Source organism: Miniopterus schreibersii (assembly GCF_964146895.1).
Source record: "Miniopterus schreibersii genome assembly, chromosome: 15".
In the NCBI taxonomy this organism is placed as follows: Eukaryota; Metazoa; Chordata; class Mammalia; order Chiroptera; family Miniopteridae; genus Miniopterus; species Miniopterus schreibersii.
Window position 1 is genome coordinate 17,067,094 of NC_138115.1, and position 26,394 is coordinate 17,093,487.

At 55.4% G+C, this 26,394-nt stretch overlaps 1 protein-coding gene across 2 annotated transcripts; it reads right to left on the reverse strand.

Annotated features, from left to right (window-relative positions):
* Positions 1-525: 525 nt before the first annotated feature.
* On the reverse strand, positions 526-26,038 carry PRKCD (protein kinase C delta). Of its 2 annotated transcripts, none has more exons than XM_081160006.1 (18): positions 25,923-26,038; positions 13,507-13,629; positions 12,192-12,391; positions 10,825-10,885; positions 10,494-10,656; positions 10,377-10,408; positions 9,117-9,202; positions 8,726-8,855; positions 7,983-8,083; positions 7,315-7,414; positions 6,995-7,092; positions 6,709-6,882; positions 6,413-6,504; positions 5,773-5,835; positions 4,635-4,773; positions 4,300-4,488; positions 3,591-3,719; positions 526-1,228 (listed from the first exon to the last, which is right to left on the reverse strand). In XM_081160006.1, the coding sequence occupies exons 2-18, from the start codon at positions 13,619-13,621 to the stop codon at positions 1,070-1,072; spliced, it is 2,031 nt and encodes a 676-aa protein (XP_081016132.1). In that variant the 5' UTR covers positions 13,622-13,629; positions 25,923-26,038; the 3' UTR covers positions 526-1,069. The 2 variants fall into 2 exon arrangements, with proteins under 2 accessions (XP_081016132.1, XP_081016131.1); XM_081160005.1 differs by having other exon boundaries at positions 6,995-7,095.
* Positions 26,039-26,394: the final 356 nt, after the last annotated feature.

A 26,394-nucleotide genomic window follows, 5' to 3' on the forward strand; every position in this document is an offset into this window, starting at 1 on the left:
AGACTCCTCTATGGCAAAGACAGAGATAAATAGTAATGAGATGGGCATTACATCTAGCATCACCTTGCCTTGTCTCCATTTTACAGATGAGGAAACTGAGGCTTAAAATGATTAAGTGACATGCCCACGTTTTTTGGCCACTCCGCAATTTGAATCCATATCTGCCTGAAGCCTGAGCTGTATTAACTTTCTCCTCCCTGCCCTTCTTTCCAGTTTGGGCCAGCCTCTAGGCTTTCACTCATCTCTTCCAGCCAGGCCTTCACCTCTCTGCTTTCCCAGACTGGCCCCTCACTCTCCTGAGACACTGCCTGCAACTGGAACCACCTTCTCCCATCACCCCATAGAGCCATATGGGGCTGCTTAAGCCACCCAGAAAAACCCAGTGCCCCAGAGCCAGAGGAAACCCATAAATATAAACACATTTGCATGAAAGCAAAAGGGTCTGTGCTTGCACCCATCAACTCAGTTAGCTGTCAAAAGTGGGAGCAGCCACCAGCTTCCTGGGACAAACACTTCCCCACAGCTAGGTTGGTACCATTTGGTGTTTATTTAGACACACAAATAAAAGAACCTGGTGGTTCAAACAGCTTGTGCTCCTTTTTTTTTTTCTTGTCATATTTATATATTTTAAAAGATCAACACATTACCAGTCCCCCATGTTTTTTTCTCTACTGAGCAATATATACAGCCTGTTTTATATATATATATATGTGTGTGCGTATACATATATATGCATATATATATAATACATTTTTTCGATACTACATTCAAGTAATGAAACACAGGATTTACAGTTTCCCTCTGAGGGCAGAGGAAAAGCAAATTCACACTCAGTTCACAGAAGAAGTACCATTAAGAGCCCAGCCAGATAGGAGCCAAGGCCCCTCTTGGGAGTGAGGGGGGCCGGCAGCAGCAGAAATCACCACAGTCACACTGTTGCTTATCGTGGGGGGCGGGCAGGTGCTGATGTAGGGGTCCACGCCTGCTCTGCCCAGGTTGGGTGGGCAGGCCGTGCTGACTGACTCAGGTTCCTTGGTTGGGATGGGTTGGGGGGTCATGTCTGGGAACCTCAATTTTCCAAGAGCCTCTCGAAATTGGGATTCACGAAGGAGAAGCCAGCGAATGCTGTTTGGTCCATGGAGTCGATGAGGTTCTTGTCGCTGTAGGAGAGGCGTGCCTTCTCACTCAGGAACTCCTGGTCGAAGTTGCTGTAGTCTCCAGGGGACTTCTGTGGGCACAAGGTAGGGGTGGGTGAGCAGGACCTGAGGGGAACCCTTCTGAAGGTTCCCAAACACCAGAATCCCTGTGGGGCCAAGCCAGGCCAGAGCTATCCTTAGTAAGACCAGAAAAGGGAATCTTTCCTAACAACCTGGGAGAAGCCCAGCCAGAAAGTGGATGCTGTTTTTCCAAGGGGAAGAGGGAAGCCAGCAGGGAGCTCTGGGCCTGGATAAGAAAAGGTGAGCATGTCCTGGGCAGGGTCTGGCAAACTATACCCAGGGGCCAGACCCTGTCTGCCACCTGGTTTTGTTAGTCCCACAAGCTAAGAATGGCTTTTAGCCTGGCTGGTGTGTCTCAGTGGTTGAATGTAAACCCATGAACCAAGAGGTCACGGATTCGATTCCAGGTCGGGGCACATGCCAGGGTTTTGGGCTCGATCCCCAGTGGGGGGGGGGTGTGTGTGTAGGAGGCAACCAATTGATGATGTTTCTCTCTCATAGATGTTTCTCTCTCTCTTCCCCTCTCTCTAAAAAAAAATTTTTTTAAATCAATAAACATAAATAAAAGGCTTTTACATTTTTCTTTTCTTTTCTTTAAATATATCTTTATTGATTTCAGAGAGAGGAAGGGAAAGGGAGAGAGAGAGAGAGAGAGAAACATCAATGATGCGTCATTGATTGGCTGCCTCCTGCACACCCCCGACTGGGGATCGAGCCCACAACCCGGGCATGTGCCCTGACCGGGAATTGAACCTCGATTTCCTGGATCCTAGGTCGATGCTCAACAGCTGAGCTACGTCCAGCCAGGTTACATTTTTCAATGTTTAGGAAAAAAATCAAAAGCAGAATATTTCATGACATGAAAATTAAATGAAATTCACATTTCACTGTCCATAAATAAAGTTTTAGTAGCACAAGACCACACCCACTCATCAACATACTATCTATGGCTGCTTTGAGACCATCTGGCCTGCAAAGCCTAAAGTATTTACTACTGGGCTGTTCACAGGAAAGGTTTGCCAGCTCTGCCTCTGAGAACACAGTGAAATGGTGATACAGATCTCAAGCTGATGGCCCTCAGGCCACACTGAGCTGGCAAGTACAGCATTTTGACTAGCAGTGGGTTTTAATGGCATTTGAGCCAATATGTTAAAATTGGGCAATGTGACATAAAAACCCAGATTTCTGGTCTTTTGAAAACAGGCAAAGCAGCCTTGAACCCATTCCAGGGCCCATACTTTCCTGGTGCTAAAGTGCCCCTGGGGCCGCTCGCCACAGGCCCCACCACATCCCACTGACGGGCTGCCGATCAGCATCCCCTTGTTTTCTTAGTGCAGAGAAATCAATCTGTCCCTCTTTCTATCATAACCGAGCCTGAGAGAAGGCTGTATGATTTTCCTGCAGCCTGCCTGGCCTGGGAGTAACATGCCCAGCCCAGGAGGCATCTGAGTTTGAGGTCCCTGGAGCAGGAAAAGTGCTCTGTGACCTCCAGGCACAATGGTGGGGCACATCACATGACACAGGCTGCCCAGTGGGACAGAGTGTCCTGATGGAGGAGGGGAAGCAGAGGAGAGGAAAGGCATGGGAAGGAGGAACTGTGATCAGAGAAGGGCCATAGAATCCAACTTCCGAGGTGTTTGGGGTGCTCGGAACTCTGGCCCCAACCTGTCTCTGCTCTCCTGCTGGCTCCTCGGTGGCCTCTGGATTCTGGGCCTTCGCGTGAACCACCCCTCTTCTACCTGCAACGCCTCCCAGCTGCCTCCAGCCTTGCCCATGTCCCACTTCCTCTCAGACACACCCCGTTCTATGCATTCTGGGCTCCTGCTAACAGACCCGCCTGATGACAACTGATCATGTGTGGCCTTGTGACAGCTCTCATACTGTTGTGTTATATCACAAATGATCATCTGTGTTCAAGTTTCTTGTCTCTCTTGAGCTGGGGCTCCTCCAGCTCTGGGACTGGGCCTCCCACTCTGCTGAGTAGCTCAGCACAGTGCTCTGCACGTAACAGACACTCAGCATTTATTGTAAAATGGATTGGATAAGGGGAGGGAAGGAGGGAGGCTTTAACTCTGATTCCCAAAGCACAGTCCCCTGCATACAGTGGCACTAAAAAATGTAGGCTAAGGGATGGCTGGATCCACAGTTCCCAGTGTTTGTTGAATAACTGAGTGAGGAGAGAGGGTGAGACTATCAGGGTAGAGGCTGTGACTGAAGGTGTCAAGGAGGTCAGGGAAGCAGGTTTGCTAGAAGTAGGGAGAGGAGAAAGCACGTAAATGCAGGCAAGAGGCACGGCAAAGGAGGAAGTGCCCACCCCGAAGGCAGAGGGGCAACACTGAGTGCATGGCCCCCATTGAGCTGGAGTACACATACCACTTTGGGCTTGAAGGGAGGCTCCACCAGACGTTTCTCCAGCAGAACCCAGTTGATGGTCTTGAAGAAGGGGTGGGCTCTGATGTTCCCACTCACTCCCAGCCTCCTGGATGGATCCCTTTCAAGCAGCTGCAACGCAGCAGGGGCCCCGGTTAGCACCCAAGGGCTGCAGGAAATTGGAGCCTCAGCAAACACCCAAGTAGACCCAGGGCACCCAGGCAGGCCTGGCAGAGCCCAGTGGTGCAGTCCAGGGCCACTGGGGCTGAGGGGATCTTCCCTGGTGGTATGTTCCCAGGTCCCCCAGAGACAACAGGTTGTGGACAGGGGCTGCTGGGACTCTTGAGTGTTGGCTCACAGGGGCTGTCCCCTGAGTGTTTGCTCTCTGCCTGGCACAGACCTGAGCATCATACATTTATGTGTCTTCCCAACAACTCGGGTTCTTTCCTAGCTCCATTTTGCAGATAAAGAGACAGACTCAGCGTTTAGCCTCAGGTCTGTCCGTCTCCTGATCTAAGCTAACAATCACCATGCCAGGCCGATCCAATGCAGGGTACTCAGACAGGAGTTCCCGCAACTGTGGCAAGAGAGCAATCCCCCCAACATGTCACCACTGGAGCATTAGTGAAGCTACTGTTCCAGAGGCTCCTGGGGTTCCCGCAGCCCCGCATACCAGTTCTCAGCCCTAGCCGGCCTCGCCCAGGCCTCCCACCTTCTCCAGGATGTCCTTGGACTCCTTGGTGATCCAGCGGGGGTAATGCGGCGTGTCCACGCGGATAGACTCGAAGAGCTCGTCCTCGTCGTCCCCGTGGAAGGGGGACTGACCAATGAGCATCTCGTAGAGGAGGACTCCGAAGGACCACCAGTCCACAGAGAAGGAGTACTTCAGGCCCTGCAGGATCTGGGCGGGGAAGGGGCCGGAGCTGAGGGGCCGCGGAGCACGACCCCGTCGGGCGCCTCAGCCTCCCAGTCTGGCGCAGACATCGCTGCCCAGGAGGCCCGCCCGGCTCCCCGCCTGGGCTGGCGGCGGGGCGGGGGCCCGCTCACCTCAGGGGCGATGTAGTCAGGGGTACCGCAGAAGGTGCTGGCCTGCTTCTCCCCGACTACGTTCTCTTTGCACATCCCAAAGTCGGCGATCTTGATGTGGCCGTGCCTGTCCAGCATCACGTTGTCCAGCTTGAGATCCCTGAGGGGAAAGGGTAGGACAGGGGTCTTCAGGAGCCAATTCCGCTCCTGTCCCCCCGTCCCATTTTCACCCTGTAAGCTTAGAATTCTTCCCAAGGGGACAAGGGGGGGAGGAAAAGGCAGTGGAAGGGAAAGAGGCACCAAAACAGGTGCTTCCTGCGGGCCACCTACTTAGGTGTTACATGCTGGACACATGCCGTCCTACTTTCCGGAGCCCAAAATGAGACTCAGAGAGGTGATGTCACTTGCCCAGGATCAACAGCTGGTCAGCAGTGGCTCTGGGTTCAGGTTTGTGTGACTCCACAAGGGCAGGGACCATGTCTATTTTTATGTAGTTGGTTGAGTAGATAACTTATGTACATGGTAACAAGTACTAGAAAAGGGCAAACAGCACATACGAAGTCCACCTTCCACTAACCTCGACGGCCAGGCCCTCCCTGGAGCGACTCTAGGTACTGACAAAGCACAATACAATACGCATCTTACCTCACCTTCTAAAACATGAACCCTAATATTCAATACACACTGTCCCATGGTTGGTTTTCCACTTGACAACCTATCCTGGCATCATCCCTCAGCCTTTTTGATGAGCGCATAATAAACTACTGTCGGATGGGACGGTCATTTATGGGGTGGGAATTTATGGAACCAGTTCCTATTGGTGGAAGCTGAGAGTGCTCAGAGGGGGCCTTGGAGTGAGACCGATTGCACTAAGGGAGACACTGTGCCACTCGGTGCCGCACTCCCACCAATGGCGCCGAGTACGGGTGAGCAGTGAATTCCCAGTCCCTGGAGCTATGCCAGCCTCAGCTGAGGGGCCACCAGGAATTCTAGCAATGGAGTAGGAGGTTTAGGCAAATACCCAACTCAACAGTGACTCCAGGCCGAGGTGGGGCCATAGCTGGACCGGGCTCCACTCAGAACATCTCAGAGAATATGATGGGGTTGGAGCTTCCCTTCCTGAAAGCTCCCCCCCCCCCAGGTCCCCACTACTCCATACCTGTAAATGATGCCTTTGCTGTGTAGAAACTGCAGTCCACAGACTATCTCAGCAGCATAAAACCTGGATAAGAGAGAGACAAAGTGTTCTGGAATTTCTGCAGACCAGCCCTTACTTCTCCCTGTTCCCTCATCCCCACCTCCAGGGGCAGGAAATGTTGCAAATAACTCCATGGGCAACCTGGGCCTGATCAAGCACATCTTGTATCAGGCAAGTGGAGGCTAGTAGCCAAGGCAGAAAAGGAAATTATGAGGGAAAAGCTCCAAATAAGGCAATTTTCTGTCCTAAGAGTGTATGCATTCAAATTGATATACATATGTATGCACATGCACGCACACACAGTTTGGGAGTGCATGCTAGTCCGAGGGGTCACACACTGGGGTTCTGTGTGACACAAGATTACCATGTGTGAGGCTTTCCTGGCTGAGGTCCAAGGAGGGGACAGGACTCGGCACGTCTGTGCTGTGCGCCCAGCCAGAGGTCACCCACCAACCAGGTTTTCCACACAGTGGGGGGCGGCCCCGGCTACCCCCAATCTGTCCAACCCCAGCTCTAGTCCAGGGTTACTTCTCCAGGGAAAGGAAAAACTGAATGGAGGGCAGCCTGGCAGTGGCTCTCCCCCGACAGGGCCCTCACATACATGGCACGGTACAGCTCGAAGCGGCCTTTGTCCTGGATGTGGTACATCAGGTCCCCACCGTTGAGGAACTCCATCACGAAGAACAGGTGATCCTGGGGCGGGGAGGGTGGTGAGCAGAGGCACAGAAACAGGAGGGCCACCGACGCAGGGCCAACACTCCCTTGGGGACATGAGAGGAAGGGACATGGCCCTGCTCTGGGAGTAGGAGGGGGACACAGTCCTGCCTCGAGCGGTCTGAGCGGGAGGCTGAGGGGAGCTGTAGCTCCTGGGGCAGTGACAGTGGGGAGGACAAGCACCTTGGTCTGGAAGGTGCAGAAGAGGTGGGTGAGGAAGGGGTTCTCCCAGGCGAGGGCCAGCACCCGCTTCTCCACCATGGTGCACTCGACGTCGTCGTCGATCAGAACCACGTCCTTCTTCAGGGCCTTGACGGCGAAGAACTCCTTTTTGCCCTTCAGCTCTGCAAGCAGCACCTGACGGGTGAGTGGGGATACTAAGCAGGACAGGCCCGGGCCAGAGGCGAGGGCGCCACAGCCCCACCCGACCAGGCCCCTTGGGCTGCCTCAGGGCCGTGTGGCCTCTCACCTTCCCGAAGCTGCCTTTGCCCAGGACCTTGTGGAAGATGAAGTTATCGATGCAACACCTGGTGCTGCCCTCCCAGATCTTGCCGTAGGTCCCGCTATCTGCTGGAGAGATGGCACTTTCGACTCAGGTCTCTGTTGGCAGAGTCCCCTCCCCTGGGGCTCAGGGGTGGGCTGGAGTAAGGGGCCTCAGAGAGGAAGGGGTTCCTTCTCCATGGTGGTGTCTCCTCTCAGGTCTCAGTGGACAATGGAGGGAGGCCAGGCCCCATCCTGGGCCCTAGTGGGAAGCAGGGGCTTTCCTGGGGGAAAAAGGTCCAGCTTTACCTTGGGTTTCATCTCCAAAGACTCCTATTAATTTCTTCTGAAAATTCTGGTAGATCCCAACAGGCTCTGCAGACTCCGTCTCTGACTTCCGGGAGGATTTCTAGAGAAGGGGGTGTGGGTTGGTCATACCATGGTCCCCAATGGGGACCAGCAGAGGCAAGGCCCGAGACCTCAAGCAGCGCGCACGTGCGTGCACACACACACAGGCACGCACTCTTCCAGTGGCACAGGGATGCCTGGGGCGTCTGGAAGGCAGTAATTACAAACGAAAGTTTTGTAAATTGGATACCACCTTCTCAACCAGTTACTCAATAGATTTTTGTGTTGCCTTCACTTGTGATTGATTCTAAAATTTTACCTTAAAGTTTTGTGGTATCTCTCGCACCCCACCACACCCAACATACACAAACACACAGGCTTTTAGTTTCAAGTGTTTCAACCTTGCCCCTCTTTCCCCCCCAGGTTCACCCCCAAGTACGGAACTGCTGGAAGAACTCATTTCTAATGGGATAAGGCTACCACCCTCTGCTGCCCAATTCTTGACCTGGATCGTCCAGAGGTGGGGTCTTGGGTATAAAGCCCCCACTGTGGCTCCCCAGGAGTGGGTGTGAGCCTTGACTGCCCCAACCCCACTACCCTCTGTCCTGGGTTCCCACAGAGCTGCCCACCTGGGTGAGTTGGTTCAATGCCTCAGCCAAGAGTTTCTGGTTGATGCCGCAGAGGTTGGCAACCTTCTTCTGGCATTTATGGTGCACATTCATGCTACAGTCTGGGGTGAGGGAGAAGCAGGCCCATCAGGGCCCCTGTCCAGGCTGGGCAGCCAGCAGGCCCAGCCAAGGGCAGCGAGGGGTGAAGGAGAGAACAGGAGAAAGGAGGGCTTTGGGGGGATCTGCTGGGTTTCCTGTCTTTAGAAAAAATGTATTCGATGCCATCATGAGCACTTTAAATTTTTCATTATTTAAAGGAAAGGAAAACTATATGGGACCTAATTATGACCCTTCAAAGAATGTGTGGGACAACCTAGACAAGTCCTTTTTCCTGCAGGGGTCTTGTTTCTCCCCTATCAGTGAAGCTGGTGGGGAAAGGGGTGGTGAGGTGCATTTGGGGAGCACCTGCTCTTGTGCGGCATTGACTCTCTGGGTCTTTCTATACTCTGACTCTTATGTTACATTTGAGGATGCAGAGCTCAGAGAGGTGGGGCCTCCTGTCCAGTGATCACACAGCAGGTAAATGGTAGAGCCAGTTGGGCCAGTGGGGAGGGGTCACCAAGGCCTCCCCATGTGGGGTCCCCCAGCGAGAAGGCAAAGGCAACATCAGTTAAGTGGGGTTTATGGGGTCCCGATGGGTAGGCACAGCTGGGAGCACCCCTCCCCCACTACCCCCACCCCAGCCCAAGCTGGGTGGCACCCACCTTCACACTTTAATCCCTGCTTCACCAGCCCCCAGAGCAGGCTGCCACAGTGGTCACAGAAGGTGGGGCTCATGTAGTTGTAAACCTTGAACCGGTGCGGCATGTCGATGTTGAACCGTTCTTTCTGGAACTGGGGTGGAGGGATCACAGGTCAAGGGTCACATGGAAGCTCCAGCCCCTTCCTCAACCCCCAGTTCTCCCCCAACCCCATGCATGGCAAGATGCCAACAGGGCTCCAGTGGGGACTGGGCAATCCAGAGGTCCAAGGAAGGATCAAGAACAACGGGAGGAAGGGTGAGTCCCACGGGGAAGGGGGAGGGAGAGCCCAAATCCTTCCCACCTGGCCAAGCCCCCCCAGATCCCCAGGGCCTTCCCCTGGACTCAGCCTCACTATGGTGTCCCGGCTATTGGCAGCAGTGCCAGTGCACCGGCCGATGATCTTGTCGATGCATTTCTTGTGGATGGCAGCGTTGCATTCTTGAGGAGGCGCAGGCCCAGGAGGCGGGGGAGAAGGCACCGGGAAGGGCAGGGTCTGTGAGCAAGCCCGGTCCAGCCCCCTACACAAAGCCACCGTTCTCCCGACCGCCCACACCCTCACCCCACAGAGGCCTTGGGCCCAGAGGTTGAGTTTTCTCTCCTCCCGCCAGCCCTCGGAGGAGGGGCCTGGGAAGGAGGGGGCAGGGAGGGCAGGCCAATCTGGTGGATCTGAGGTTAGAAAGGCTCAAGGAGTCCCGATGGGCACAGAGTGGGGCAGAAGTGAGGGGGATGGGGTATAGCAGTGAGAGAAGTGGAGGTAAAGGAGCCCCCTTTCCCTCTTCTATGCCCCAGGACAGCAAATAGCTCCCAAGCTCTCCGTCATGTACATGCACACAGACAGATGCACCCTAACTCAGACATAAAGACATACACAGCATGTGCAATAATGACAAGGCTTCTTACACAGAATGCTTACCATGTACCAATCACACTTAAAATACAGCTTTACATATTTTATCCCACTTGATCTTCATAATGACACTATTATCCCTATTTTATAGATGAGAAAACTGAGGCACAGAGAGGTTAGGTAACTGTGCCTAATGGGCTACAGCTAAGAAGTGGTAGAGCCAGGATTCAAACCCAGGCAGTCTGGCTCCAGAGCCTGTGCTTACAGCTGCCGGCCCACACTGCCTGGTGTATGCACCCTCATGGAGGTGTACTCAGACGTGTCCACCCATATGCACACATATCTAACAGGAATACACATGCAGCCAGGCGTGTGCAGCCAGGGGTGTGCTGGTCCAGGTCTGACAGCCTCTCTGGAGGAAAAGAGGCTTGATGTGCAGCACTGGCTGATTTCGCTGTAAAAACTCCAATGTGTCTTATTTCAGGCTACTAATGTGATGTCGCCGAATGCAAAGAGTTGGGAAGAGATATGCAGAGCTGACTTCATGAGCTGGAGCAGGCCAGCTCTGGCACTCATGGAGCATAGCTATCTATCGTACACACGTGTACTCTGATGTGGAAAACCTCATGTGCACACACTCAAGCACACAGAGTCTTCATTCAGACATGCAGTCCCCAGAATGGGCACACAGGCTCTCCTATGAACACAGCTAGGCACTTCCAGGCACACGGGTGTGTGTACAAAAGGAATTGTGGAGACACTTACGCCTGCATTTGTAGCCTTGCTTGTTGAGACCCCTGAAAGGCAAATCCCCAGGCAGGGTGAGTGGGGGAGGCACTGGATGTGCCCTCCCTTCCCCCAGCAGGCACAGCCAGCCCTCACCAAACAAATTCTTTGCACACAGAACAGAAGGTAGGCTGCCTAAAGAAGGTGGCAATAAACTCGTGGTTCTTGATGTAGTGGATTTTGGCCTGTTTAATAGCTCCACGGCGGTTCATCGTTGGGAACATGGCCTCGTCTTCACCCCGCAGAGACTGCTTGCAATCTGGGGGACATGGAATGGTGAGGTCAGCCGCAGCCATAGGAAGGACACCCCTGCGGTCCCTCCCAGGGTGGCCCTGGATAGATTGCTGATGGGGGCTCCTTCTCTAAACCTCTGTCCTGGCTCTGGCCTCTGAACCTATATCCCCAGCCCAGGGAAGGCAGGTCTTACCTCCGTCTTCCAGGAAATACTGCACAGACATCAACACCTTGGCTTGGGGTTGCAGGTCCAGCTGCAGGGGTGAGGGTGGGGGTCAATGAGGGCGGGCCTGGGCCAAGCCCAACAAAGAACCCGCCCCATGGTTGGCCCCCCAAGGCCAAGGGAGCCTTGGCAGCCTAGCAGGACACCTGTCTGCCTGGTGTGGGTAGGGATGGGCCCCGCCCCTGAGCCCCGCCCCCCACCCCCCACTCAAGGGTATTATTACATTTGGGGAAGTGAAAGGATCCTGCCCACACCCAGCCTGGCCACATGGCCTGGGAACAGAGTGGGAAGGGAAACTCCCCACCCTCAACACCTCTGTCCACTTAACAAGGATATTAGAACAAAGGCCTCGTGTCACCTGCGGAGACACAGACACACACACACTTTCACACCCGTGCTGGTTCTCTGTCTGTCAGGGGTTCTGCACGTCCAGTCTCTTCACACAGACTGGCTGGTTCTAAGGGCAGGACCCTCACCTCCCCAGGACCCAGGCCTGGTGGCTGACATTGTCCCTTGCAGTAGTGAACTGAGAGCTAAGCAAGTGTCTCTGCCTGACTGGCCGAGACACCCACCCTGTGCCCTGGTCAGTGCAGCCCTGAGTCAACTTCTCTCTTGGCCTAACCCCTTCAGCCCTCACTGGAGGCTGACCAGAGTCCCTGATCATCACAGGTCTTTTCCGGTGGGGACACCTTGGCTACAGGAGACCACATGTAACCCTGGGGGGCAGGGGATGCTCTGCCAACGCTGGCACACTGACCACAAGAGCCACATGTGTGTGCAGAGTCCCAGTTTGGCAGGTGAGTAGTGGGCCTGGGCCACCAGCCTTCCCATTCTCCCACTTCCTCACTGTTGAAGATCATAACTGCTGTTCCCTAGTGCCTTCCTGGGCTGGAATATCAGCAAAGATTCCAAGCAGAACTGGGAACAATGGGTGCCTCTGAGAAAGGAACCTGGTGCCTGTGGTGAGGGCTGGACATACCCTTATATTCAGTTTGATGTTTTACTATGGGCACATCCTGCCTTTACAAAATTAAAAGGGAAAAAAGTAGTTGCAATAACAAGGATGGCTCTCGTTAGCACCCACCCTGTGCCAGGTTCTACAATTAGCTCTTTACACCCAGTTGCTCATTTCATCAGAACAACCCACACTGAGGTAGGGTCTTTAGAAGCTTCTCCTTTTTACAGATTTGGAAAGTGGCTCAGAGAAGCAAGGATATGGTAAATTGCAGAGCTGGGATTCGAACTCAGTTGTTTCAGCTGCAAGGCTGCACTGAGCAGCTGCTCACTCCCAGTGCACACACATACACATACACAACCGCAGCTCACACGCCCCTCACCCAGAACTCAGCCTTGCCGTTGTTCTTCTTGCAGCGCTCAGCCAGCACCGACACGCCCACCGTCACCTCGGACATGGGCTCCTCGGCCGCCCGCATCAGCACGATCTGGATGACGCGACCCTCATAGATGTGGGCGTCGAACGTGGACTTCCACTCAGGGTACATGGTGGGCTTCTTCTGCACCAGCGTCTTCCCGCGCTCTGCAATGCATGCCAAGCCAGTCACATCAGGCCAGGGCCCCTCTGTCCTTCTTCCCAGCCTTCAGCCCTGATAGAATCTGCCTGGCTCTCTCCCCGAGGGCCCACCTTGGCTTCCCAGTGTCCTTGGGTCTGAGTCTCCACTGTTCAGTCTGCACAACTGTTCTGCTCACCTCACCAGCCTCATCTCACTCAGAACACAGAACTGCTGGCGGCACCGCGTGGGCATCCTGCCAGGTCCCATCTCCAGGCCTTTGCTCCTGCTGTTCCCTCTTCCTGTGACTCTTGTTCCAGCCCCACTTAGCTGTCCCCTTCCCTATGCATTCACTCAGTGAACATGTGCTGACAGCTGCCACACGCCAGCCACTGTACTGGAGGCAAGGAACATGGCAGAAAGTTACACCTGGTGCCTGCCCTCCCGGAGCCTCAGCTGCAGGCAGAGACATGGACCAGTTCATGTCCCCAGTAAATGTTAAATCATAGCTGCAATTATAGTGGGCAAGGCCAGTGGTTCTAGACCCACCCATGTCAGGGGGCCTGCCCCAGCCTAAGAGTTGGGAAGGCTTCCTGGAAGAAGAGACAGCTCAGTTGAAACCTCAAGGATGAGCCAGGGTTCACCAGATGAGGGCAGAAGCAAGAAGGAATGGTCTGAGATGTTCATCTCTTCCAGGAAGATGTTCTTGACTCCAGCCCGGGACAGTGCCTACTCTCAGCTTCCCTATCACAGGACTCATTGTCTGGCTCCCCCACCTGACTGTAACCCCAGGAGGGCAGAGCCAGGTCAGCCCTAGAGCACTGCAATGTCCTCAGTGCCCAGCACAGGGCCTGGCACAAATGGACATGTGGAAATTGTTGGGTGAAACAACCAACAGGGGAGGAGCCAGAGCCCCGAGCCCCAGTGAGGGGTCCATGCAGCCAGTGCTGGAGGCCCTGTGGGTACTCGGTGGCCTCTGCTGTCCTGCATCCATAGCTGGGCCGGGCAGGGAATGAGGAAGAGTAGGATCCCAAAGAGGTTCTGGGGGAACAAGGCCCTGCCACGGCCATTGCCTCCCACTGGGCCTGGACTCCCAGCCCCACGGGCCGCTGCCACCTCTCCAAGGTTCAGCCTCCAGCCCTACCTGTGCTGAGTGCCTCCTTCATCTTCACAGCACAGAAGGGCGGGTTCGCCTCATCCGTGGCCTCCAGGGAGCCCAGCTCATAGGAGTTGAAGGCGATGCGCAGGAATGGTGCCATGTTGGGGCCTGCGGTGGGGTTGTGTAGAAAGAAGGGGTGAGGCTGGAAGCAGGGCAGGGCCAGCGGGAACAGCCCTGAAAGGTGGTCAGGTATCCACTCTCTCCAGGGCTCTCTAAGCATTCAGTTTGGCCCACATGGTGCTTAGAATGCACTAGTCCCAGCTGACAATGTTAAAATTGAGAGGTTTTATTTAAGTCAAGACTTGTGGCATCCTTGGTAAAACTAGAAGATGGGATATCGGGTGAGAGCTGGCTGGCATGGCCCCCCTGGTTGGGCACCCTTGCCAGTCCACTCCAGGCAGGGACCCTCTTTCATGTGTCTCCAAAACCTACCTGGGCCCTGGGGGCATCTGAGTCTGTGACTCCCCAGCTGTTCTTTTGCAAAGTCATTCAACGCCTCCTTTAATACCAGCTGAACACATCTACTACTATGTGCCTGGTACCCAGCATGTGCTGGCCAACATGTGAAGGGCAGCGCCCCCTCCTTCCCACACCCAGACCCCCACAGCCCTTCTTGATTTTCAAAATTTTGCTCCTAAATACCCAGGTAGACAAGCAGGGCCAAAATGACCACCCCCACTTTTCAGACAGGGACACTGACACTCTGAGGCGAAGCCAGAACCTAAAGCTGGGATTCCACTGATTCAGAGGCCAGCGCAGTGGAAGGCCCGCCCATATCAGTGTGCCTGACCCTGCTGAATCAGAGCCCCTTGGGGTCAGGGGCCTCTTGCCTTCCCGGAAGTCTGCCTGCACTTTCAAACAAATTATTTTCCAAATATAAAACTATTTCAATGTTCAGTGTAATGCTGAATTTGTTTTTTAAACCACACAGGTTGGCCCCACGCTCCCCCATTCCTCACATTCCTCAATTCACGGGAGATGACCCTGAGGGTCTTCCGGGCTGTCACTCATGAAGGATGCTCACATGTGCAAGCCCATGCTTGCACACTTATACACCTACTTGGACAGTGGCTCCGGGTCTAGGCCCCACACAGGTGGGTGTTCCAGAACCCTGGTTGAAGAAACGCTCACTCATGTATGTGCACATACATATGTACTCATACTCCATCCTGAACATCCTGCTGGCAGAGTGGCAGACTCAGACACCAAGCCCTACCCATGCACATGTATGTACACACATGCAGCAGCCACCCCGCCCAGGGACAGCTCCCTTGGCTCCTCCACAAGGCAGCCAGAGCAGCAGCCTTGTCTGCTGGGAGCTCCCAGCCCAGATGAGCTCACAGGAAACACTGACCTCAGCCTACGGCCCAGCCCAGTGGCCTGGCCAGTCCTCTGAGGCCAGCAGCCAGAACAGAGGGGAGGGACCAGTAGGGGCAGACGCCATCATGTCCCATGCCTGGGCCTGGCTCCTACTCAGAGGGAGTGAGAGTGGGTGTGCGAACTCACATCTGAGCCCAGGCCCCAAAAAGCCTTCATCCTGAGCCCAGCCAGGCCAGCCACCATGATCTCTTGGTAGAAGGGAGGGAGAGCCAGCTGTGGGCTGCTGCTGACTACTCCCTGGGCCAGAGCACGCATGAGTGTGTGTTAGTGTGCGTGAGGGTACAAGTGGGTGTGACTGCACAGCTGCAGAGCTGTGTGTGCCTGCGAGGACATGGTGGGCGCTCGGGTAATGCTGAAGTGAAGGGTGAGCTGCGTGGGCCTAGCTGGGAGTGGGTGTAGGCGCCTGGGTGAGTGTCCCAAACCCCCAGGCAAAAAGGACATCGTGCTCTCCTGCCGCCTTGCCTAGCCCAGGGTCCAATGTCTGGAGCACCCAGGTGAGTGCTCCCTGGGAGTCCAGAAGGATCAGCAGGGCCCCTCCCTGCACAGCATATACTTGCTACATGTCTGCATCCACATGCCCTGGGCCTGAGCCTCATGCATCCTAACAAGAGAGCCTTGAAACCCAGGGGGGGCAATAACCTCGAGACCCAGGTGGGCAACAACTGGAGTTCTGCGTGTCTCAGAGGATGAGGGCTGAGTGGGAATGTGGGCAGCGCCAAAAGGAGAGTAGTTGTGCTGCAAGGGGCTTGGCTCCTGGAGAGGAGGTCAGGGCAGCCCCTGGTGGCAACACCCCAACACCAATGCTGTCCTGGCTGTGGGACTCCATGCAGGACACTTGGCAGCTTTGAGTCTCAGTCAGCCCCCATCTTCAGATGAGGAAAGGTCCCTTGGTGGGGGGCTATCATGATAAGAACTCATGTAGGAGAGCCAACATCAGCCCCACAGGCCCCGGGGTGGGCTCCCTTTAATGCTATCATCCCTTCTTGCTTGCAGCACCCACTTCTTACCTGTGCATCTCCCTTCTCAGTTTGCCAAGCACACTCACATCCCCCACTGCATCTATCCCACCTGCCCACCAGCCTGGGAAGACAGTCCTAACAACTGAGCCCACTTCTCAGATAGGGCACCCAAGTCTCCAGGAACACAGAGCTACTCACCCACAGCAGCGAGTGTGCCAAACATCTGCCAGCAGCTCCTCTTCCCCACTGCCTCCCCTTGGGGCCCAGCCCAGATGGCCCACAGACTTCATGACTTCCCCTGCCTCCAGGTGGCCTGGCAGGAGCCGTCCTTGGGGAACACCGGGGTTACGTGGAGGAGGGGAGAGTGGGAGTGTCAGAGAAGCCCCGGGAGGGAGAGGCAGAGCCTCCAGCTCTCTGTAGCCACACTCAGAGCAGCTGCTGCTCACAGTTAGCTAGAAGCCACCAGGGGAAAACCACAACCACAGTGGGCCCCGGCCCCAAACCTGTACCGCCAGGCCGCAGTGCCACAAGGAGGGAGACCTGCTGGGGATCTCTGGTAGTAACCCTAGGGTTAGGTCACCTCGTCCCAACCTCCTAGGACTAAAACTAGAATATGGGTCCTGCCATGCTCTACCACCTCTTCTACCCCAACTGTACTGCCTGGACCCCAGGGGAGAGAGAGACATCGTGAGCTGGTATCTCCTTCCATCAGTATGTGACTCTGAGAGGTCCTGGGTCCCTGCACACCAGTCCCCCACGCACAGTGGAGCCAGAGTCACCCACCTACCTCACAGAGCGTCTGAACACTGGTGGGAAGGCCAGGGGGTAAATTAACGGCACAAAAGCAAGGTGTGCCAACTATTTATAGCCCCATGCAAATAGGCCCAGGCTCACAGGCCTCAGAGGAAGGCTGCTGGCTCAGCCTCATCACCACTCTGCAGCGCCATGGAGGTGGCAGGGGCTGGACCCCACACAGGGCTCCATAGGGACCAGCTCCTTGGAGCCAGCTGAGGCCAGCCAGGCCTTTCCCAGCAGCCTGTGGGCTCCTAGTCTCTATTCTGCTGCTTCTTCAGCCCATGGCAAAGGCAGCCCAGTGAAGTAGAGAGCACTGGACTTGGAGTCAAGGGCCTCAGTGCAAATCTCAAGCCCCACTTATAAGAAAGATCATCATTTTCTGAGGCCAATAATGCACTAGATCAACCTTATTATGATGGCACTAGATAGTCTACCCCTGTCAGGTCCAGGAGATGGGTATTTGACTGGAAAAAAAAACAAGGCTCAAAGAGGCTAAGTGATTTACCCAAGATTACACAGCCAGTAGTGGTGGAAGAAGGATTTGAATCCAGGCATGCCCAATGTTTTGGCCCACAGTGTGCCATGTCAGAAAGAAGAGATGAGGCGGCAGAAGTAGAGAAATAAATGTGCCAGGAGCAGCACACACAACACATTCACGAGGACAGAGAAACAGAGGTGAGGACACCAGGAGACAGGTCCCCTGTGCTTGATCACCGTCTATCCACCCAACCCCCTGCAGGCAGGTCCTAGGCCTGACTGTGAGGACCACCCCCTTCTATAGGACAAGGGTGGTACAGGCCCCTGAACTGCTGCCTTCCCTCCTGTCCCAGCTGCTTGGACCAGCTTCCGGTTCTCAAAACAGGGAAGGCTTGGCCATACTAGATTCTGGTCGTAGGGGATAAAGGCTCACTGGCCCTGCTCCCCAACCTGCCCTAGACCAGCAGCTCAAAGGGAATGGGAGGTAGTGCTCAGCTGGGCCAGAATAGGCATGCACCTACTCGGGGCGACGGAAACCTGCTCCTAGCCAGTCTGGGGCAGTGGGCAAGGCTGACGTTGAGCTGACCAGAGGGACTGGTTGGAGCTCCCAGGACACAGAGGACAAGTATGCACATTGCACATCCAGACGTGTGCACGTGAGTGTGTTCCAGCAAAGGAGGCGGGGTGGGGGACAGAGCCTGAGGGGTGGCACCACCAGGAACAGGAATGCATTTTCTAATTTTTCTACAACCATGTGTAAATTGTTTGATAATAATTTTGTTAAAGGGGAAAAATAAAACCAGCAAGCTTCTGGCTGAAGGAACTGCATATGCAAAAACAGGAAGGCCTGAAAGTGGGCCACATATTCAGAGTGGCCAGAGGTGAAATCTAAGGTGGGCACAGGCCAGGGGCAGGCTGAGGCACGCGGTCTTTCTCCAAGGTCAGGCTGAGGCCAGGAGGTTCCAAGCCGTGGGGAGAATGAGTAGGGAGGAGCCAGGAGCGGTGACAGGAGGGCGGGGTCCCTGGGGAAAGGGAGAAAGTCTAGGCAGTGGTTGATGTGGGGGTGGGGGGGGCAAGAAGGAGCCCTGGCTGGGGGATGAGGTGCCTGTCGGGGGAGGAGCAGGTGCGGGGAGCATCTCCTGCTCTGGGACTTGGCCATGACCTGAGACCATAGCTGGTCCTCCTCCCAGGACAGGCCACATAAGGGCTGGGGCACAGGCCCTGGTGGGGAGCCTTGGCAGGGTCTCGCTAACCTTCCCCTCCCCCACCTCCTGCTCTTCTTGCTGAGCCCATTTCCTGGATTGTGAAACCTCTGTGGCCTCCTCCACTTGCTTCCGTAGGGGAAGGCCGCCCGGGGAGGCCATCCTCCCAGCCCAGCTGCTACCACCGGCCTGCCCAGCCTGGCAGCTTCCGCCACACCAGGCCCTGGCTCTGTTGCAACTCTGCCAGGGTCAGCCCTGCTCCCTCCTGCTGATCACAGTGCCACTCACTCTTCTTCCCTTCCACTACCTGGGCCTCCTCCTTCCTTCATTCAACCTTCAAGGCCTTTGTGGGTTGGACCTTCGCAGGTCCAAGCAGGGTCTGCATCTCTAGAAGGGCCTAGTCTGACACCACCACCACCCAGTCTTGGTGGTGTCTTCCGTGGGCAGGCAGCGGGCACCACTCCAAGGCTGGACAGGTATTCGTGGAGAGAGTTGCACTGGAGGCGCATCTCTGCTCCTCAGAGGTCTAAGGGAGAAGACCTCAGACCCACCAGCTGATCTCTACTCTCCCTTGTTCACTGGACCTCAGCCTGCCACCTCTTGCTTGCCCGGCAGACCTTCTGAGAGACCCTCCCTCCACGCTCACACACACTCCAAAAGCCTGGCCAAAGCCTTTCTTGTCAGTCCCCCCTTTGCTCCTCTGTCCAGTGGGCATCACCCTGTGGCCTGTAAGGCAGAATCAAATGCCAGGGAAGGGCTAGGGTGGAGGGAACCAGGTCAGTTCTGCGGGCAAGGGGACCCTCATTGTCCTTGGTTTCCCCATCTATATGGGCATGTCACTTGCTGAAGGCCCATCTCTTTCCTCTAGCTCACCCTTCTTAACCCTGGTGGAACACCTAAGTGTCCTGGGGACATTCAAAAAAGTCCACTGCTGGGCCCAGCCCAGCCCACTGGAATCAGAGGGCAATCAGTGGAGAGGCATGGGCAGTGTGACCAAAACTTGCAATTGCAAAAGGGTGACAATACCTTAAGAGCCAATGAAAGACCTGGGGCCTCTTCCCAAGAAAACACATGCATGTGCTACCTACATGTGACGGGGTAGGGGCTGCAGGTCCCCAAGGCCCAAGCCTCAGGTCACCCCAGCTCTCCTCAGGCCCAGTCAGCAGGCACCACAGCGACAAGACACAGCAGACCCACGGAACTCACAGCTTGGTGGGGACAGTCACATAAATACATAATTAGAGGGGGATATGACCACTGCTCCGGCAGTGAGCAGGATGAAGGGAGCGAGAGGGGCTGGGGTAGCAGGGGGCCTGGGGGGTCATGGAGGGCTTCAATCGGAGCATGAGCAGAGGTGCCATGGGCCTACCCAGCCAGAGGGTCTGGAAGGGTCTGAGAAGCAGGACTTGGAACCCTGGCTGGCATCAGCTCACAGCTGCCTCTGCCAGCACGTGTGGAGGCAGGGCCTCCTTGGGGCACAGCCCACAGCAGGAACAGAGTTTGAGTCACTCAGCTAGCCCTAGGATTGGCGAAGCCCTTGGCTCAGCCAGAGGGAGAAACCCCTGAGTACCCCGAGGAAGGAAAAAAGGCCCCTTCACAGCAGGACTGAGGACAAAGGGGCCTCTGTGAGGAGCCAGGGTGGGGGGTATGTCAGGACCTCTCCCAGAATAACCACATACCTGGGCACACACGGCACACCCACCAACCCAAACACAGTAGCACATGGGGAGCCCGCTTGCATTGGATACACATACACAGAGATAGCTGTAGCCACAGGCATATACACACTCCTATGACAACTCAGTGACGCACACACTGAGAAACACACCTGACTCACTGGCTCTCACAGGCTGGCAGACATCCAGGCCCACGCAGACCATACAGGACATTATTACCTCCGTGTATTCATCAGCACTGAGACATCCACATGCACACAGGGTCCCATAGCTCATAATGTACACTCGGGCACAGAGATAAACACAAGCCTGGAAGGACCCACACATGTCTGACTAGGATCTGGCCCCAGGAAAGTCCACATGTAGCTTTTTCTACAGCAGCTCCTGGGGCACAGTGGCTGGGAGATGAGGGGGAGGGAAGGGAGCTGGTGTCAGGCAGGCTGGGCTTCCCCATTGAGGGAGGGGAGAAAGTCCCTCCTGGCCCAGAGCAAAGTCCAAAGTGTGCCAGGGAAGGAGTGGGCAGGTTAGGCTCACTGCTGCGCAGGCCTCCTCCACCCACCTGTCTCGGGAAGTCAGCGGAGGATGAGGCAGTCACAGGCCTGGCACATGACTTTCACTGGGCAGAAACTGACAGAGAGGTGAACAATTGACCCAAAGCCACAAAGCCAACAGGGCAGCTCCCGGGGAAGGCAGAGAGAGACCCTCTGGCCCCCAATGAGGCAAAGGCATGTGCACATGGTTGGGGAGGGAACAGCTTCTCCAACAGTCCCCACAGAGATGGGCCCCACATCTACCCCTTACCCTTCTCTCTGTGCACCCAAAGAAGCCTCCTCCTAGAGTCCAGTGGTTTTCCTGATTGTTGACAATCACCTTTGTGTTTGGGAGAAGGCGAGATGGCCACCTAGGGCTTTTGTCATCAGCCCCCACAAGGAAAATAGGCCCATAAGATGCCTCCCCACTTTAGGGGAGAGGCAGGACTGTGCTGTGCCATCCCATGGCAGGTGGGGGCCTGGGTGTGGGCTGGACAGGTCTAGTTCAGATCTGGTCTGCCTTGGGTGACTTGAGAGCTTTGCCAAGGCGCTCTGGGGTCATCTGTAAAAGGGAATGATCTAGCCTAGGAGGTTGTGCTGAGTGCAGTTCCTGGCACCATTTCCAGCTCTCCCTGGTAATTACAAGGGCCTCCAAACTTTGTTGGATCAGTGGGTAAAGGGGCTCTCTCAAGCCACTCAGCCCTGTAGTCACCTGCTTTGGTCTGCTGTTCTGGGAAGAGGCCAGGCTGAGCAAAGGAAGCCTGAGTCCACTGGCAGACCCCAGCTGCTGTCCCTCTCAGGGCCTCAGTTTCCCTGTCTTGAAAATGACTACTACTTCTAAGTTTTCTCCAGCCCTGATACTAAAAGACCCTGCAGTCCTCCTATCTAGCCCCCCCCCATCTCATCCCCAACACCCACAGCCCACAGCAAGCAGACATCTGATCTGGCCTTGGGCATTATCGACTGGCTGCTCCACTGCACCTGTTTACCCAACACAGCCACAGACATGATCCAAAGCTTCCGGGGCTGTTGTGAAAACAGCAGCTCAGCCACCACAAGCCTGCCCTTCTGGGCACCTTGGCAGGGACCTTCAAAGGACAGCCATCCAGACCTGTACCCAGAGCCTCCACCAAACGCCCGCTGAACCCTTTCCTCCCCAATCTGGGCTGTGCATGCTACCTCTCAACTTTCAGCCCAGGCCTTCCTGAACCCACCTGCCTCCATGACCTCAACTCGCTCTAGGGGTACTCAGACACGTCCAAGACAGACCTGCTGATGTTCCCCCACGCAAGTGCTCCCATCTCCTAGTAGCCCCAGTGCTTGCCCAGTTAGTTGTTCAGGCCAAACACCTGAGGGTCTTTTTCCTCCTCCCCCTTCCTCCCTACACAGCAACACTATCATATCTATCTCTGCAGTCAGTCCTGAAGTCCTCTCTTCTCTCCGCTTGCTGCCCCTGTCCTGGCACCACTAGTGCCCCCAGGCTCTGCACCTGCCTGCTCACTGCTTTCCATCCTCTGGTCTGGCTCCCACAGTCCCTCTGCCCCAGCGGCTAGGTGGGTCTTTTAAGACAGTGGGTCTTTTAAGATCTAGTCACCCCCTGCCTAAGCTCCCAGGATCCCGTTTCCCCTCTGATAGACCCAGATTCCTCTCCCTGGCCTGCCCCACCCAACCTGCCCTCATTACCTCCCTGACCTTCTCAGCCACTGCCCTCTTCACTCCTCTGCCCCAGCCACAACGAGCCCTTTTCAGTTCTCTGAACAGACAAGTTCCATCCCACTTAGGAGCCTCTGCGCTTGCTGTTCTGCCTTCCGGCCATCTTCCCCAAAACATACACTGGCTACTTCTCATCATTCAGGTCCCTGATCTGTCCATTTCACAGATGAGGCAACTTGAGGGGCAAAGCAGTCCAGTCCCTGGCTCCAGAGTCCATAGCAGTAAATATCCAGCAAGAATTTGAACCTAGGTCTGCCTGATACCTGCAGAGGTCTTGCTCCTATCCCTTCAGGATGCCCTCACACTCTTAGCTGGTAACTGCCAATCTCCAGCCCTCTAGCCTCCTAGCATCTGCCAACTACCCCACCATTATTACCACTCCCACACCCAAGGTCCCCAGCCTCTTGGCATCGGACAGCAAAGGCCAAAGCTCAGCCCAACCCTCACTGGGCTGAACTTTTGTGTGTCCCTGGGACAAGCAGGTCCTTGCCATCCACTGCCATTTGTCAAGAGTGTGTGTGTAGAGGGTATTTCTAGCTCCCCCCACTCCTCCAGCCTCCATCAGCCCCAGATGTCCACCCCCAGCCCCAGCCCAAAGGCTGACTCCAGGTCTGAAGGGTAGGCAGACTGGCAGGAGGGCTCACCATCCACCCCCTCATTGCTAGCCTCAGCTTCTCCAAGCCCAATGTCCTGGGTGGGGAGGTAAGCGGGGGCAGAAACCAAAGAGAGGCCTGAGGGGCAGCAGGAAGCGGCAGACTGCCTTTCCTTTCTATTGTCATAAGATCTATTTTTCTCCTTTTGAAAGAGCGAGGGGGAGAGCAGGAGGGGCTGGACCCCTGAGTGGGCACAGCTGCTCCACCCTGAAGCTCCTCTTCCCAGAGGACATGGAACCTACTGAACCCACAGAATCCTCCCCACCCTGCCACACTGCCTCTGAAGGCAGAATCAAGGGGGCATCAGGGAGCCAGAGACCTGGCTTCTCAGCCACCTGGCCCTGTGACACTGGGCAAGTGCCCAGGCCATCTGACATAATAAACCCGTCATCATCCGTACCACTTGCTGTTTTTGAACAGTTACATGAACGGGGGTGCTAAGTGCTTTACATAACTACTAACAATGTGCTGGGCACAGTGCAAACTACTTTGCATACATTACCGGTTGTTTCTGGCACAACCCCACAAAGATGGATGCTATCATCCTCTCATTTGTCAGAGGGGGAAACCGAGGCACTAAGCATCAAAGCCACTTGCCCAGGTTCATTCATACAGCTGCTTGGAGCTGCCTCCTCCCAGAGATGAAGCCCAGCCGTGGCCACTCACACACAGGGGGCCGTGCCTGCCGTTTCTAACGCTCTGAGCCTTGGCTTCGAGCACGAGGGAAGCAGGGATTGTGGGGACTGTGGAGGGCTTCATACATGAGGGTCCCTGAGCCTCTGTCAAGGGCTGGCCAGCCCAGGCACTGGAAAGCCTGGTCAGTCGGCCTAACCCACTGGCCAGACACTACTCCCCTCACAGGCAAGGCCGGCGGGGCAAGCCACGAATGCAAGGCTGGTCAGTTCCACTCTGAAACTACTTCCTGGGCAGCCCAGAGGAAGTGAGCCTCCGGAAACACCTCCGACAGATGGGCCTCTCCCCTGGGACCAGGCCTTGGAAAGGGCACAGACTGCCTCAGGAGAAGTCCTCTTTCAGCCTTCCAGTCCTCCACTTACACCAGACATGGACACTGTGGGACACTGAAGGGCTGATAGGACCCCCACCAGCCTGTGAGCACTGTGGCCCAATGACCACAGGCAGCCCACTTCCTTCTCTGTGGCAGCAGCCACAAACGGTGCCGGCACAGCTGACATGGCCCTTCCCCCACACCCTTGCTCCCCCAACTTCAATGACAAGCCCTGGTCAGCCTGGAGGGGTGGGCCAGCTGGGCAGGATAACTAGTGAAGGCCTGGGCAGAGCTCACCTTTCATTGTGACCAAGCCCCCTGGGACACCTGTGGTCATAGCCACACCTCACACCTCGCTCTCAGTACCAGAAACAAGCTGGGCTATGACTCTGACCAAGGACCCCCCCCCATTCCTGACCCAGAATGGGCACAGTGTGGTGTGTGTGGGCAGGCATCTGAGTGCATGCTGGCTGGGTGAGCGTCTATGTGCATGTTTGAGCATGCCTGTGGGTAAGTACACATGAATACCTGTGTGCATGTGTGTGCATGTGCATGTGCAGGCACTCGTGGGTCTGTGGGCATGGGTGCCAAGTGCAGCCTCAGGTTCTGTATCACTGTGTGAGTATACATCTATGCCGACTAGGTAGATGTTGTTTTAGTGTTGAAAGTGGCTGGGTCTGGTCGGGGTGGCTCGGTTGGTTGGGTGTCATCCTATGCACCAAAGGGCTGCCAGTTTGATTCTACTCAGGGCACACACTCAGGTTTCACGCTCAATCCCAGGTGGGGAGCGTGCAGGAGGCAGCCGATCAATGTTTCGCTCTTGCATTGTTTCTTTCTCCCTCTCCCTTCCTCTCTCTCTCTGGAAATCAATAAAAATATTTTTAAAAAAGAAAGTGGGCTGGCTCCAAGGCTAATTAATTGAACTTCTTAGGGAATAGGGCTCAGTGCTGGGAGGGGATGGGCCCCCTGACCTCAGGTAGCACAGGCCCCGGCAACGAAGAGCCCATCACCTCCTCCCCACCAGATTCGCAGGTAGGCTGAATAAACAAAAGAAACCCTGTTTTTGTTCAGCCCCCATTCCCACCCCTGCACCCCTACCCCCTAGTGAGGCCCACTTGTCTATTCGCGCCCCTAAGACTTGTAGGCGCTTGGCAGCCAGAGGGGTGGCAGTGGGGAAATGATCAGGAAGGACTCATGGAGAAAAGACCACCTTTGCCACCCCTCCCCACTGTCACTCCCTAGGTTCTGTGCCCTCAGCATCTCCTACCCTGCCCCCAGAATCCTGCTCACTGGGCTCTGGATATGCAATCGGTAACAGCACAGGGCTGTCTTCATTACAATGCGGACTAATGGAGGCAAAGCTAGCGTCAAAGAAAAGAATTTCTAGCTTTATGAATGGCCTCCGAGACTGCAGCCTTCCCCAATATTCCTTAGCAACTCTGCCCAGCTCATCCTCAATCTGGAGGCGGTGAGGGAGACTTAGAATCCTTCCTCTGGCCCCAGAGAGGCTGAGGAAATGTAGGAATGGGTGTAGAAGAGAGCTCAGTTGTACCAGGAGCTGGAAGACTTCATTCCATTCCCAGCTCAGTGTCCAACCCACTCACTGTAGGACCCAGGGCAAACCTCAGCTTCCCTGTGTGATGATGACAGCCTGAAGCAGAGATAAGGGACATCGGAAAAGCTGATACATCCACCTTTAACCCTTGGCTCACACACCACCTTCTCTCTAACTGACCAGCAAAGTGTCACTACTCCTCACACCAAACCACTGCTGGGCGCCAGGCTTCTGAGCTCCAAGGTAAAAACCTTGGCTAGGCCAGAGCCAGTTCCAGGCAGGCAGCCCTCATTCACTGCTGCCCTCTCTGGGCACCCAGGCCCCACACCCAGACCAAGGACTCTGTGTGCTGCCCCATCCCGACCCCCAACCAAGTCCCAGGGAGTAAGGGGAGGAGCCCAAAGAGGACGTCCACCCTGTCCACTGTCCATCTGTCTAAGAGGATCTAGTCTTACCTGGGGTTCCACGCTCCACCTTGCCCTTAGTCCTGGTTCCTGCCACCACCACCACCACACAACAATCACCAGGAGAACAGGCCTGCTGCCCTCACCAGGGCCAGTTCCCAGCAGACCTGCAGGAACAAGAGAAAAGAGCTGAGCTGAGAGGCGTCACCAAACAGGCCCTCCCCAGCATGACTGACACAAGCCTGGCTCAGCCTTTTCTGACTCTTAAAACTTCAGATCTCTTTGAACTTGACTTTCTCTTCTGTGAAATAGGGTGTTGGGCCCAACTTTTCCAGGGCACTGGGCATGTATTCACTCCAAGCTAGGGGCTGGAGTGCTATCTCAGCCCTCAGCGCCTTTCCAGGCTACATACAGAAACAGCAAGAACTCTGTTCCTAATCCTCCTGTCTGCAAGAGGTTGCCCTGTGGGCCTGGGAGAAGTAGGGTGCAATCAGGTACCACTGCTTTGTGGCCTGGGGCAATT